The 15,480-nt window shown below is 47.7% G+C and overlaps 1 protein-coding gene across 1 annotated transcript; it reads right to left on the bottom strand.

Moving 5' to 3' along the window:
* Positions 1-1,254: 1,254 nt before the first annotated feature.
* KLF15 (KLF transcription factor 15) lies at positions 1,255-14,554 on the bottom strand. The gene is made up of 3 exons (XM_066326653.1): positions 14,492-14,554; positions 9,153-10,260; positions 1,255-3,268 (listed from the first exon to the last, which is right to left on the bottom strand). The coding sequence occupies exons 2-3, from the start codon at positions 10,193-10,195 to the stop codon at positions 3,100-3,102; spliced, it is 1,212 nt and encodes a 403-aa protein (XP_066182750.1). The 5' UTR covers positions 10,196-10,260; positions 14,492-14,554; the 3' UTR covers positions 1,255-3,099.
* Between the last annotated feature and the right edge of the window lie 926 nt (positions 14,555-15,480).

The following is a 15,480-nucleotide window of genomic DNA, read 5'->3' as shown; positions in this document are numbered from 1 at the left end:
GATGCTGGTTAAAATAAAGCAGCTGGTTTAATGGATGAAGTGGATAGGGTGAGAACAGAAGGGAATTGCAGATCCTCTTGGTGCAGGCTTTCTAATTAAAAACTGCTGTCCTGAGCACTCTGGTCTTCAAGCTACACCTCAGGCGGTAACAACAACCTGAATTGCACAGAATTTAGTCTGCCTCATCCCTCAGTCCTCTTGTGAGACTCAAAGGGATTCTCTGGGAAAAATAATCAGGGGTCTGGAGAGCCCTGGCTCATCAGCTGGCGCTTTTTGGTGGCTGTTCTTCATGGAGACTTTAATCCCTCAGTGCCTGTTAATCTCAGAATGATTCTTGCTGGGAGAAGATCTGGACCCACTGCACCATTGCTCCCATGGAGACTCAGAAGTGACTTTACCACCAGTAGTGTTGCTGGTTTCTTCTTCCAGTGGAGGCCAAAGTAAGCAACAGCACAGTGCAAGAGATGTCCCAGCTTGAAGATCACAAGAGCACAGTGTTCATGCCCCTGTTGTTACAAATGGAAGCAATGGCTTTTGCAGAACAGCGTGTCTTCTCCTCAGGCCTGAGCCAATGCTTCCTACCACCGCTCCTTCACATCACTCTTTCAGGCGTGGGATTTACAGAAGAGCCAACTGAGGTGCCCTGGCACCAAGACTTCCATCACGCCAGGCCTTTCTTTACCAATCTAATCCTGTGACTACTGGTCTCATTGCTTGCTCCTTCCATCCAAGGATCACACAAACACACATTAAGTCCCACAGTATCACTGTGATTCATTATTATCCCCGTTTTACAAGAAAGGGAACTGCAGAACATGGCAATTGAGTCCTTTGTCTTGGGTGACACAGTGAGTCACGTCACAGTCTGAAGCAGACTTTGAAGCCCTTCCTCCTCCACACTAATCACTAAAGCTGGAATTCCCTCAAAACCTGCTTGCTCTACTTTATTAACCACAGTGTTACTGCATCTGTAGACCTGTTCCACAGCAGTCAGGAGCCATGGAAGGAGTTTGTGTCCCAGCGTGGCTGCCAAGCAAGGCAGGAGGGCTCCAGTGAAGAGAGAGAGCTGAGACATCTCATGCCTCCCAAGAACTTTCTGAGATGAGAAAAACTGAAGATAACTTCAGAACTGATCCATCATCTCCCTGTTACACAGCACCTGAAAAGCTACATCCAGGTGAATCAAAATTTCAAGTGCTATTGTCCTCATTACAGACCTGGCTATAAAGGAAATTAACAAATTTCAAGGAGGGATTTAAAATTTCCATTTTCATTTTATTGTCAAAGTAAATATATTTTTATGAAGAACAAAAGAAAATATACATAATTGTAACTTATGTACACTGGCTTTATAGGTATTTTTGTTTCCAATTTACACAAATTTGGTACATTATTAAAAGATATTTTATATAGATATGCATCTATGTACAGTTTTATTTACATACATTCATAGGATGTGATATAAACCAGTCAATAGATGATAGTTCAATTATATTAATTTCTAGAGGACAAAAGGAATGCATTCACTTTAGCCAGACCTGCTGTTCTCACACAGCAAGGGCTCCTGCTCTGCCTAGCTCTGGGACCACACTTTCCTACTTCCCATTTTGCCAACAGAAAAGACAAACAGATGCCGTCTGCGAATGGAAAGGAAATGCAACATCCATTATAAAATCATTCCTAATTACTGAATTCTATTTTCTTCTAAAGCTTCTTACAATCGCCAGAGTTCAAAAGGAAAAACAAAACAAGAAGAAACATAAATAAAATCACTTGCCTGCTGCCATCTGATGATTTGCTTAAATTCCCTTCTTAGCCAGCTATCACACAAATTTGTTTCTTTTGGCTAGTGTTCTCACCCATTTGCCCACCCCAGCTGCATGGAGCTCTGACATGGCTGTCGGGAGGGAGAGGACTAGCACTGGGGATCACCCCTAGACCTCAACCTCACAGTGCTGTCCCACCAGGTCATGGTTCCTCCCACCCTCTCTGGGCACAGGCACATCCTACAGACCCTGCCAGCAAACGGAGACTTCGCTCCAACCAGCCAGGCCTTGACTCACACTGGATGTGGGGATGCCCAGGGCTCCCCACACACCCCTGGGGCTGGGGCTCTGGTGTCTCCCACCAGGTCCCACGAGAAGGCAGGAGCAGAGACAGGAACAGAGCTCAGAGGCTCTCACAAACACCTTCGTGCTGCTTTGTGGGCAGACAACAGCTCTTCTGCTAATGACAGTGGATGCTGCAAACCAGCCTCAAAGGAAAGCAGCGTCCTTTGCCACCCGGGTGTCCTTTCACTCCTCGGCAGCACAGGACAGAAGCACGCACACAGTTCCAGAGGCTTCATTCCAGGCCATTCCATGCAGCCTGAGCTTCTGGGTTTGCTTGGGACGTGTCTTTGCTTAAATATATATATATGTATGTATGTATGTATGAATATGTATACATAAATATTTATATATAGCCCTAGCCAAGGGAAAGGTAAATGTGAGCTGGGAAAACCAGAGATGCATGGAGGCACATTCCAGGGCTCTCCAAGCCTCGTCTCCCCCTATCCCCAACTCCCACTGTTCCCCCTCCTATGGCCAGCCCCTACAAATCCTTGGCTCAGGCGACCCAAAAACAAAGGAGTTGTTTTCATTTCAAAAGGAATTTGCTGTTTCCAAACTGGACAAATAGAGCAGCTTAATAAAAACTCACAATGAGTGGCCTGTACATGAGCAAAGCCCTCAGGAATGCCAGGGCTATAATTAACTAGCAGCAAGCAACTTTTACATTTTCCTGTGCAGAAGAAAACAGCTAAAAATAAAACACTGTAATTTCCAAAAGAAGCAGCAGCAAAGGAGAGACAGCAGGAAAGGAAAAGAATATCCTTAAAAGAAAAGCAAAAAAAAAAAAAAAAAAGCGCCCCGCTCCCCAGACCCAAAAAGAGCTTCATTCTCAAATCATCTTTGAAGGATGTGGGGCACTCAAACACGGTGGTATCAAGTAACAGCATTGACTGTTCTGTGGAGACAAATAAATTATCACTAGAAACACAGTGAGCAAAGTGCTGTCATGGGCTGTTGTAGCACGGCTGGGAAGGGAGGGCAGGGCCCGTCAGTTCACGGAGCGGACGGAGCGGTTGCTTCGTGGGAACCGGTGCACCTTGACATGTTTGGACAAGTGGTCACTACGAGCAAACTTCTTCTCGCAGACTGGACACTGGTAGGGCTTCACCCCCGAGTGGGAGCGCCGGTGCCGGGACAGCTCATCCGACCTGGAGAACCTGCAAGAGAGGAGAAGCCTTTTCAGATAAATGCGGGTCTGTAAAGCTAAGTCTCTCACAGCTGGTTAAAAGAAGTCCCCTCAGGCCACCAGGAGACTCCAGGAGGTGGAAGGAACACACAGCAGGGCTGGGCTGGTCCCAGCCCGCAGGCAGCAGCAGTGATGGAAACAAGGACTACCAACCTCACCCCGTGTCAGCCCTGGCCTCGGGCAGCACATGGAGGCAGTGTTTGTACCAGCCTTGCCCTGGACCCCATGGGTACAGCTTGAGAAAAACAGCGCTGCTCTTGATCCCCCTGCCAGTCCCCTCCAAAGCCACCTCACCAACTCTCTCCTGCAAATTCAAGCACACACTCCAGCCACTGTCCTGCAGGTGAGGACTGTTTCAAGCTCCCATTGACAAGAGCACAACAGGCACCCCCTAACTGCACCCAGTTTGAGAGGGATTCCAGATAAATCCAGCCTTAGTACCTAGAAACAACAGGACTTATTAGTTCCAGATGAAAAATTGGCTTCTGTGTGTGCTCCTGCAGGCTAAATAAAGTCATTAATAGTACCAGAGATGTTCAGCATGTCAACAGCTGAAATTCAGGTGGGCTCCAATGGCCATTAGCATAGTCATTTGCATAGTTAGCATGAGTAAATTAAATCAAGAATAAGCCTTTAATTACCAAAACTGTAGTCCTTTGAATTTTAGATATTTTCCACCTTCTGTCTCCACAGAAATATCCTCAAATAGCTACCATGAATCTCAAAGGCTTTATTGAACCCAAATGAGCTAATCCTTTGGTCTTAAGAGCAGGGCTGGCTCTATTTCCAGTTTGGACACCACTGGGAGACAGAGGGTTAATTAACAATGTCACACTAAAACAGCCCTGTCCAGATGGGTACAAAAAATTTGCTGCCTGACAAAGGGCAATTAAGTGTTTCGTTGCCAGAGCAGTAACAAAGAGCAGCACAGAAAGAGAGCTTGCAAGAAATGGTATCAGCTGTTTATTTACAATAAATAAGTGAAGTCATGGGCACTAGCTGAACAAATTGGGGAAAGAACATGTAGAAAAATGTGCCCTTCTGGAGCAAAATATCACGTCATCGATAGAGCGAAGATGCTATTTTTATGAAAGGGAGAAAACAGGACTACTGGGCTCCTATGAATAAATCCCTCATGCAAGGAAAGTAAGTTTCCACATAAAGGTTTTAATTAGCTCTGATCTCCCGCCAACAGTTGAAGAGCAGGGCATAGGCGCTGGGAAAGCTGGTAATGGTTTCCTCGGCTGCTGCAGCTCCTCAGTCTGGTCATGCTCCCCAGAGGGCACTCAGCCAGTGGAAAGCAGGCACAGGCACTCACCATGGGTAAGATATGGTGTGGACACATCTCTCCCAGGGGCATTTCTAGGGGAGATTCTTTCACCTACTCACTTGCTTGTCTTCCTTTCCTTGCCCTGGTATCCTCATGGCAAAAGAGTCAAATTCTCCGTGATGAACAGACAATTGTTACAGAACTGTCAACCTGCCCCTTGTCTGGGATGATTCTTCTTCATAAAGGCTATGAAAGAAGTTTCTCTTCTACTGGCATGTTTGCTTTCCTCTAACACCCCTGGTCCTTTCAGCCATAGCATCCCAAAAACACAGTCCAGACCTGGGGGCAGCAGAGTCAGGGATTTCTCCCAAGTCCTTAGCAGTGAGCAAGTCCCAGTGCCAGATCCCTGCAGGGATGCTCTTGTAGGGCTATGGATGAGTGGGCCTGGAGAGTTTAGGATGCTGCCTGTGCACACTGCCTCAGTAGGACTGAGTGTTGGACAAGGAACAGACCTGTGCCACATGCAGGGAAAATAGGGAGCAGAGGGAACAGCAGTTTTGCAAAGAGCTCTCCTCTTATATACAGACTTCAAAGAAGTAAAACGAGATGTGGCTGGGTTTTCTTGTCTGATGTCCTTGGCCATTCAGGTCACCATCTGCAACAGAAGTGCAGTAGCACTTGGCTAATCCTGCACAAGAGCTTCACAAGTGCATTTCGAGGGGAATTGCATGGATGGTGGGGGTGAAAGAGGCGCACGTCAGGAATGAGCCTGGATGAGTTCATGTGATAAAAATACACTCTGCCTCATAACGATGTCCTTAGCTGAAGAGGCAGGAATGTTGCAACACTGTTCCCCAGCAGTGACGGAAAGATCAACTTACAGAGCCCACAGAAATAAACCTCAAGCTGTCTGTGTGTTTACAAAAAAACAACGCAAAGGTTAGGACAAGGAAGCTGGGAGGATCTGGCGGTCTGGCTCTGCAGTGAAATATCTGCAACACACTCTGGCACTGAGATCAACCCAAAAAAAGTGAGAATAATCCACTGTGGAATGCAAAATTCAAAAGAAAGGAAAAAAAAAAAAAGGAAAAAGAAGCCCCAAGGAATTCCTCACTATTCTGTCACTGCCATTTCCTCCTTCAAAAAAAAAAACAGTGAAGGGATCTGGGAAATCCCACAGCAACTAGAAGAGCCTTCTTCATCCTTCCATCTGGCAGGACTCCAAGGGACAGTAACTACATCTCCCTTGAAGAAAAATCCTACAGGTCCCTGATGTGTAGGACATGTCCTGTGTCTCCCAGCCAAATGGGGACATTCCTATGTGGCTCATGGGGCAAGAAAGAGCTGTAGCTTCAGCCTGGTCCTCCTGGTCCCTGCCATGGCCACCAGCCATTGAAGCCAGCTCAGACTGATTCCTCCTGCCCATCCCCAGAGCTTTCCTACAAGAAACCAGCACAGCTCCTGTCATCCCCTCGCACAGCAGCAGCAAGAAAAGCCAGCGGAAGATGCCTGCCCTGCCCCATGTGTGGTACTGCCCACAGTCACTCAGGGCCAAGCACTCCCCTGGCCACACGTATTACAAGTCTTTAAACCCTCTTTGCCAAACCAGGCAGAGCTTATGGCCCACGCTTGTCACATGTGGAGCCTCCAGCCAGAAGATGCAGTGGGCCATTTAAAGGTGATTTCCTCATTCCCCAGCCATCCCCCTGGAACTGCAATTTTGCATGGTGCTGTGCCAGGGAGGGAAAGCAGGAGCTTCTCCTGCTCTGTGCCATAGCACAGCTGCTGGGCTCAGCCCACGCTGCAGCTCAGCTCTTTGGCTGAGCGGTGATAACCAAAGGCTGGGGTGCCAAAGGTAGAAGGTGGCACGACACAGATCAGTGCCCTGACCCGTGCAGGGAACACAACGGGTCACTGGCCACTGCCAGATGAGCACCACTCTGCAGGCTGCCAAAAACAGCCTTTGCCCCATGCCCAGGAAGGGCACAAGCAAGCAGGGTTCAGCCTCCATGAGGGAAGTACTAGAGATCTCCAGCCATCCTAGGGGTTAGCAAAAAGGGTTTTCTGGGTGCACACTTCAAGCCCGCTGAACTTAAAACATCATAGCAGGGCTACACAGAGAGCTGAGGAAACTTTAACCCTCCCACTGAGCTCAGGCACTTTGTGCTAGGCAACACTTTGTTTTGGTTTTGAAATTACTATCTCCTGTGAGATCAGCTCTTAAGTGTCTTCAGTGAAAAAATAAATACACAAGCACAAGAATGAAGGGAAAAGAGGGGGAAAGCGGAGCCCAGCAGTGTTTAGGTTCTTAAATTAATTTGAGATTATGTAGATCTGGGAGCAAACAGAGTGGCCACATGCACTGGACTTAAGTCATGTGAGACTTAAGTCACAGCTCTCACTGAACTTCTGGAAAGGTAAACATGGTTTATTGATGAAAGGGGACTGAGTAATTCAATGCTCAGTTGGGTCTGGCCTTTGATGTGGGAGCAGCGTGCAGGGGATGTGCAGCAATCTCAAGCTGGTGCTAAGGATTGCTGAGAGCACAGTGGGCAGCTCCCCAAACACAGCCTCTCCTGCTGGCTATAAACTTCTCTTGTAGCTGAACCCTTCCAAACTTTGGGGGGTTTGGGGATTGGGATTGCAGTCCAGGCTGTGAAATTCAACATAACAGCAAAAGAGTTTGAAAAGCCCTTTTCAGCAGCTATTTGTGGACAAGACGCATGTTCTTCATTATGAAGGTGATTAATTTCTCATTTCTGTTGGGCTCATCTTTAAAATGTTGTGGTGGCTGAGAGTTCAGGGTGCTCCAGGTTTCAGGACCCGCACTTCTTTTGGCCCACCAGAATCCTGCTTTTGATGCAAACCATTCGCCACAACACTTTGAGAAGAGAGGCAGCTGGTGTAAATTTAATCATCCTTTATCACTTCATGTTTTTCCTAAATGCTCCCCTTGGTCTTGTATCTTGGGGAACACCAGCTTTTTGATAAGACAGAGCTGGGGAAGGTCATCCACAGGTAATACTTCAGGCGCCTGATTTCGAGCCACAAAAGTCACTGGGAGCACTGGTACAAGTCTCAGCATGGATTAGACAAACCCTCACGTGGCACGTGCATTTTGTCACAAAAAGAAGAGCTGTGCTCACATCCCAGCGCAAGGAAAGCCAACGTGACACCCACAGGCACATCTGCTGCCTGTGCACGCGTACTCTGGCAACCAAATAAAAAGCAGCAAGTGCCTGTACTGCAGGTTGGGAGCAGCCAGCCCACAGTTCCTGGGACTAATCAGCTGAAAAACACAGCTTTGGTGAGAGGGCACCCTGAGCAGCAATAAACTGAGCTCATGAGAGGTGCTGCCAGGACAAAAGGAAACAAATCACCACCAGTTTGTGGAGGGATCTCTCAGCCCTGATCTCCTCAGCCCTTCTGAGAAGCAAACTTCAGACTGGTCCAGCTGGGGAAGAGAGGGCTCAGCTCTATTGTGACCTTTTCCCTCAAACCAACCCAGCCATCTCTAACTGCTGCATGTCTCACATACTTGCATTTTTACACAACACTCTCCTGTTACTTTTTACCTCATCTGTTGCCCATGATCACAACCCATTTTCTCATTAGACATTGCTCACTGAAGCTCTGCAGCATACTATTTGCAAGAGATTCAGTTTAATTTAACACAAGGTAGTTAAGATTATATTTTCTCCCATCATCATTTGTGGTGCTGTACATTAGCATTTGCCAGCAGGCAAGCCAGAAATACTAACTGGAAAGAAGGAGGAAGGCACCTGTCAAAGCTTCCTTAAAATAAAAAGTTGATTTTTTAAAGGACTACATTGTTCAATTCATATTAAAAATAAAGTATTTAAAAAATCCCTCTGGCAAACATTTTCTCAATCAAACCTGCAATCTTTCATTCAAGCAGTGCTTAACTCCACCACAGCCTTCTGGTTATGTTGTTACATCTGACAGCTTTTTTGCAACTTTGAGTGGCACCCACGCATTTTTCTGAATCAAGACAGAGAATAAAACCCAGAGTATGCCAGAGTGTCACTGCCAGCATTTTCAGAAGGAGTGGGATGGAGTGCATTTTCTATGAAAGTGCACAGAACACTGCTTTTAACCACACTTGCTTATCACAGCCCTTTACTGACCACGTTTAGTCCCACACAGGGCTGTGCACAGCAATTCTGCCCTAAACCATCCAGTTCTCTCAACCTCAGCTGGTGCCAGCCACGGGTCTGCTGGGGCTGGTGTGCAGCAACCACACCAGTGCAAACACCTGGTCTTACCTGTGGTAACAAGCCTAATCTGACCCTCTAGAATGAAATACAAATTATGATGGACGACACTTATTTTTTTTAAGACTAAAACTGCTGGTGCTAGCAGGTGATACTGTGCTATTTAATTTATCAAAACACCCAGGTTAGCTAACAGGAAGAAAAAAGGTCTCCATTGTCAAACCAACCAAACAAGTTCTGGCAATAGAAACAGTTCATAAATCAGAGTAAAAACCTACTTGCACAGCAAGTTAGGTCAAGTGAGCCAAAAGGGAAAGGGGGATTGGACAGAGCTGCCCCCCAATACTGACCTCCATCCACAACCCGGCCACGTGCACGCAAAGGGCTTTTCTCCTGTGTGCCTCCTCAGGTGGGCTTTCAAATGGCTGCTTTTCGTGTACATCTTGGTGCAACCAGGAAAAGAACATTTATGCATTTTAATGAGTTCGGCTGCAGGGTTCTTTTGAAATTTCTGACCCATGATGATTCCCGTCTGCCCCTGGATCATGCCTCCTGGCCCAATTGGCTTGGCGGCAATGGGGACGGGAGCAATGCGCACAAATTTAGAGGACAAGTTCAAATTGGATGACTGAACTATCTGAGGCACGAGGGCAAATGTCTGTCCTTGGATGTTGACTAGGAGCTGTGCAATTTTAATGTTCTCCTGTGCTGGTCCTTGGGAACTGGGGCTTGTGTTGGACTCCTGTTTGACCTGTACAGGCTGAATTTGGAGCATAACCGGTATTCCATTCTCCAGGGTCATTCCTCCATTTGAAGCTTGGCCACCTTCCGTTGAGCTGGTCAACTGTTCATTTTTACTCTCTTTTAAACTAGTACTGGGTAACATATGGTCTTTTTGCTGCAGCGAAGCAACAGAAACCTGGCTGCAAGCTCTCAAGTCCTTGGTCTCACTTTTAGGTCTTTCTTTGAGCTCCAAGTCCATGTTCTCCTCCAAAAATTCCTCAATTTCCTCAAGCGTGGGCTGAAATGGTCCTGAGTCTTCCATATCCACAGTAAATTCAGGCAACCTAAAGTATTCCTCTTTCACTACTGGCTGAAGTCTCCTTTTGTCCCACCATGATGCAGTGGTGTTCCCCAAAGATGCCTGGGACAATAAATAGTCTAAGATACTGTCCTGACTTTCTGCACTGGATGTGCTTCCATAGCTGGAGCTGAGGACCTGGGAGTCAGGGCTGGAACAAGAACAAAAGCTGGACGAGTCACTGTCATCTTCTGACAGGGGAGAGGGCAGCATTTGGTAGGACCTCACGCCTGCTGTCATGTCCCCAAAGTATCCAAGAGAAGATCTTGTGGATGAAAACGATTCATCAGTAGGCAGCAAGTGATCCACCATTCCTGGATGATCTCTTAAGGATATCCCAACAGCATATACCAGGCAGCCAAAGTTCAGGTGAGAGCCTGAGTGCAGGAAAACAAAACAGCAACAGTCAGAAGTTGGTTTAATCATTTATCTCCATAAACTGCAGCTCATAAAGCCCTCTAGCCCACAGCAGAGTCCAGAGCACCCAGCCTCCCTGGGTACACAGGCTGCTACAAGCCTTGATATGTCTGCACCAACCCCGAGGACTGTCAGGGCTGAAGTGCTTTGCAGGATTGCACCACATATTTGTAAAAGAATTCTGTCAGAAATCATTTCCCAACCATGTGTGCTCCAGATTTACAGCTCCCTTATAGAATATTACCGGCAAGAGAAAATAAATAACGAGCTTTCACCTAGCAGCGAAATCCAGAGCCAAAGAAGAGAATGGGAAGAAAAAAAACATAAAGTGTTGAAATTTTTACCACGAAAAAGAAACAAATAAAAAAAGTTTATTGTTGGTGGCAATCAAATACAAATACTTTCCCTATCTTGTAGCTTTCCACCAAGCTTATTTTTAACTTCCTCAGTTCTACAAATATAGGCTGTTCAGCATAATGCAAGGATCAATCTGTCAAGAGCCAAAAATATTTACTGTGCTTCAGCATTTACAAGGCGGATTTTCCCCTATAGATGTAATCAATCAGTGCGCCAACGTCATCATCACCTGCACTGTCCTTAATAAGGCTGGCACTGCGCTGAGCTAATTACCATGTCCTGGCAGCCAGCTGGTGGCTGCTGTCAGCCCTCGGCTCCTCTCCTCTCCCCCCAGAGCAGGGCTGGGGGGAACTAAGTCTGTGCTGCTGAGCAGGGAGGGCTGCACGGCCCCCAGAGCCCCCTGCCCTGCTGAGGGATGGTCCCACAAACCCCGGCTCACCTGTGCCCTAATCCTGCTCACAACCCCACCTCTCCTCGCTGACAGCCGCCAGTGTCCTGCACTTTACCAGCTAAGGCAAGAAAACTTCCTAGAAAGGTGCCTGCGGGGGAGAGGCAGGAGAGACATCTGCGTGTTTTTTAACCTCCTCGAGGGGGAAAAAAAAACCACCAAAAAACCAAAATTGCTCACGGACGGAGAATATGCCCCTTAGAGATCAAACGCAGAGACCTCGGGATGGAGCGAACACTGGCCCTCAGTCATTTGCTCAAGGTGACTGATTGAAAACAGAGCTGTACATGTGCATAATAAAACAACTCTTTCTGTGGAAGGTATGCGGACTGCAGAGATAGAAGTCATTCGATCGGCCTATGAGGCTCTGTGTGTGTGTGTGAATTAGGAGGCATGTGACCCAGCGTGAAGGAAATGCCAGTCAATCTTGTTACACGCTGTCATTTTCCACAGGCTCTGGCGCTGCGCTTTGGACGCTTTGCCATGAATAGTCAATAGCTCCCAGTTTTGTGCAGGCGAGAGCATGGTTGTCACTGCTGTTGCAGAGCATCTTTGCTGCCTCATCTCCAAAATTTGCCCTGTCTTTCCTTCTCTGGAGAAAAATCAAAAGGTGTCTGTATGCTCAGTGCTGCAGTGAACACAGGAGAGAGGTATTTTACACAATACCTTAAAGAGCTCTGTCCCACTGGCAACATCTATTAATATTTTACAGGGAAGAGGGGGGGAAAGCCATATTTCTTAAAGATACGGCTTCCTCCTTTGTAGAAACACAGAGGAAGCAGGGATGGGTTGAAAGAAAGGCTTAAAAGTAAGACTGCACATTTCCCTGTCCTGTTGGTCAGCTATGCCTCTGAACCAATAATGAAACACCCACATGTGCTGAACATGAGGAAGTTCAAGCAGAGGTTAGTGGCTCTGTTTTGTGACCTTAGCCTGTAATCATGTCTTATAGTAAAAGCAAAGAGTCAGAAGAGCTGAACTATTTCTAACACTTTTTTTTTTTTTTTTTAATCTCTGTGTTGATGGAAAGTTCCCCCAGCAGAAGTCCCATAGCTGAGCTATTCCAGTTTCGAAATAGAAAGCACCATCTGCTTCTGATAAATTAGTATTGGCATCTGGTAAGAATTCACCCAAGCTGATTGTTTCTATCTTGTACCAAAAACTGGTTACTGCCTTGAGAAACACAGGGCAGAAAGGAAGACTTGCCCTCAGATGGTTTCTGATCCTCCCTCCGATGTCTGTATTATTCCAGCTTAAACTTCTGAAGAATGGGGCTGTGAGGGAAATCTGGACTGCAACATGTGCTTTTCTAAGAAAAGCTGGCGTGCTCTGCGTGCACCAAAAGCAGTTGGTGAAGTTCTTAAAAAAAATAAATAAATCTTTAAGGTTTTCTTTTTTTTTTTTTCAATGCCTGCAAGAGCTGGGAAGCCACATATCAAAATACCCATATATTTCCCTGGGAATAGCACTAAACTGTAATTTGAATAAGGACTTAAACGAGGGAGGGGGAAAAAAATGAACTCCTAGCAACTGCTGTGGGCCAGTTACCTCAGCAGAAAACAGCCAGCAGGCTTGTTTCCCATCTCTTTTGACAAGGAACAATGTCACTCGATGTAACCAGAGGCTTTTTAAGAGAGGACTGTCAGAGCCAAATAGATCCAGGCACATTACAGGCCAGTTCTGCTTTCTGTGCACTCTCAAAGCTTGCAGAACAGCCAAGAAGATTTTGGAGAATGCCTGGAATGCAGGATTGGGCCCTGGCTATATTTTTTTCTCCTAAAGGCCAGGCTAACAACCAAAAGGCTTTCATCCTTACTTTGCCTGAACAAACAGCCAACAAACGGAAGATTAGAAAACAAAACCAAAAAAAGCTGGGGCTGTGAAGGCTATGAAAACTAATGATGCTGTTTCCATAACACACTTTCATCTCTAGGAATGATGAAAACACATAAGAAATATAAGCACCTATAGCGAGACCGCAGTGCCTGAGCCACTGGAAACAGCACTTCTGGAGTGAAATACAGCAGCTGTTCAGCAGCATGACCGTCTCCAACTTTTTTTTTTAAGAGTTCCCTGGGTTGTTATGATGTCCTTTCTGCCAAAAACATGTTGTTCTGTTTAAAACCTGTCCATCTAATCACCAGCTAAAAAAAAAAAAAAAAAAGTAATGACAGAAAGCAAACCAGAGAAGGCATATTTTGACGCAGAGCAACATTAAAATGTAACGTCCTGGGAACTTGCTGAAAAACAGGGATGTATTTCTCAGCCTATCATTTCTGGACAGTCAGCCCAGCACAACTGATCACACAGCACATATGAGACACTGACAGTCACTTCCTACATTTACTGCCACAGCTTTTTCCAGTTTAAGACTAATCTCTTCAGGGTTTTCTCTTGTTCCCTAGAAGGTTTTAAATCTGTTCAGGCTGACTTCTACTCCACAGACAGAGCCATAAACAAGGCAATGAAGCAGGCCCAGAGCTTCTAAGAAATTAAAAGAGAAATGCAGAGGGGGTGGAAGTAATAATAATTAAAAAATGATAAAAAGAAGCCATGAGCCAGGAGTAAACCTATTTGCTCTCATCTCCTCCGCAAGGTGGCTGCGCTGCTCCCCGGACACACTGGGGTGATCAGGTTTGTTTTTTCCAAACCCCGTTGCTCCTGGGAAGCCGCAGAAAACATTCCGAAGCTTTCCTTTCTGAAAACTATCCCGCTCCAGCCCTAAACTTTGGCTTCCTCAGGAGGAAGCACTTCACCTGCAGCAGGCACAGCAGTGGCCCCGCCGGAGCGACCCCGCTGCCTCTGCACCCCGGCAGCGAAGGGTGGCCCGAAACACCGCGTGGGACCCGCAGCCTGCGCAGGAAAAGGGGTGCCGGGACACACACACACAGAATTCCCACTCCAGCACGAGCACAGCCAGGCTTCCACGGCTGCAAAACATGTTTGTTTAAGGGGGTGTTAATCGTGGTTTTTTGTTTGTTTGTTTGTAGAGGTTTGTTTTTGTTTTTTTTTTTGTTTGTTTGTTTTTTTTTTTGTTTTTTTTGGGTTTTTTTTTTTTTTTTTTAATTGTTATTTATTTTATAGGTTTTTTCCGTCCATCCTTTTTCAGGAGGCTTTGGCGGCCCGAGCTCCCTCTCTCCCCCCCACCAGCGTGGTCGCGATGATCGGGAATCGCCCCCCCAACCCGCACCCTCGCCGCCTGTCACTCCATGGCACGGCACCGCTCCGGCCTGAAAGAGCCCCGCAGCCCTGGCCGGGGATGGAATTCCATCTGGCAGCTCCGCCGAGCGCGGCAGCGCGGGCACAGCCCCGGGCACAGCCCCCGGCCCCGCGGGGCTGCGGCAGCGGAGGCACCGCCGGCGGGACACGGCCCCGCTCGCCCTTACCTGAACTCCTCTGCGAGCCGGGGGGGCAGCAAAGGCCACCAACAACCAGAAGAAGGCAACAACAACAACAGCAACAACGAAAACGAGTGAGGGAGAAAACCCAAACAACACAGCCGAGCCACCAAAAATTAAAAAAAAAAAAAAAAAAAAAAAAAAAAAAAAAAAACCTATAGAAATAATAATTTAAAAAAAAAATTAAAAAAAAAAGAAAACCAAGAAAATTTAAAAAGCCACACGCACAATAAAAAGCAGGACTAAAACCAAGCAAAGCCACAGCAGCAGCCCGCAAAGGCAGGAGCGGCGGGCAGCGCGGAGCGGCGGGAGGCGGGCGCAGCTCCCCCGGGAGGCGGGTGGGCGGCTGCGGAGCGCGGCCCCGCTCCCGTAGTACTATATCCCCCTCACATGACGGGCGCCCGGCCGCGGCGGGGGAGGCCGGGGAGAGGCTCGACCGCGTCCGCCGCCCCCATTGGCCCCGCCGCGGCGGGGGCCGGCCCGGCACCGGCCTCAATGGGAGCCGCGCTCGGCCCCGGGGCGGCGCCGTGCGGGATGCGCGGAGCGGGGAGCGCTCGGCCCGGCCTGCCGCCGCGGGGAACGGGCTTGAGCTGAAAGGAGCTTGATTTGGATTCGGGGCAAGGTAGAGTGTTTTACAGTGAGGGTGAGGAAAAGGCAGGAACAGGTCGCTCGAAGAGCTGGTGATGCCCCATCCCTGGAAACATTCCAGGTCAGGTTGGACGGGGCTCTGAGCAATGCGACCCGGTTGAAAACGTCACTACTCCTTGCGGGGAGTTGGACCAGGTGCCTTGGTCCTGGTTGGAATGTCCCTTCCAACCCAAACCAGCCTGGGAGTCTGTAAATGTGCAAGCCTGGAGATTTGAGTCCCTGGGGAGGAGTGAGGAGTCCCATGCCCTCTCTACTGCCCCACACCTGCCCCTTTCCTGCCTGCCAAAGCTTGATGGAAAGTAGAAATACTTTCTAGCATGGATTTCCAG

This window comes from Sylvia atricapilla, chromosome 11, assembly GCF_009819655.1.
Source record: "Sylvia atricapilla isolate bSylAtr1 chromosome 11, bSylAtr1.pri, whole genome shotgun sequence".
Taxonomy (NCBI): Eukaryota; Metazoa; Chordata; class Aves; order Passeriformes; family Sylviidae; genus Sylvia; species Sylvia atricapilla.
Note: the sequence above shows the minus strand (reverse complement) of the source record. Positions and strands in the feature narration are given on the sequence as shown.

Excerpts from the sequence above, each read along its gene's own strand:
- KLF15 (XM_066326653.1), bottom strand. The coding sequence starts at position 10,195 with ATGGTGGATCACTTGCTGCCTACTGATGAATCGTTTTCATCCACAAGA. Across the intron at positions 3,269-9,152 it reads TGGCCGGGTTGTGGATGGAG|GTTCTCCAGGTCGGATGAGC; the intron begins GTCAGTATTGGG and ends CCTCTCTTGCAG.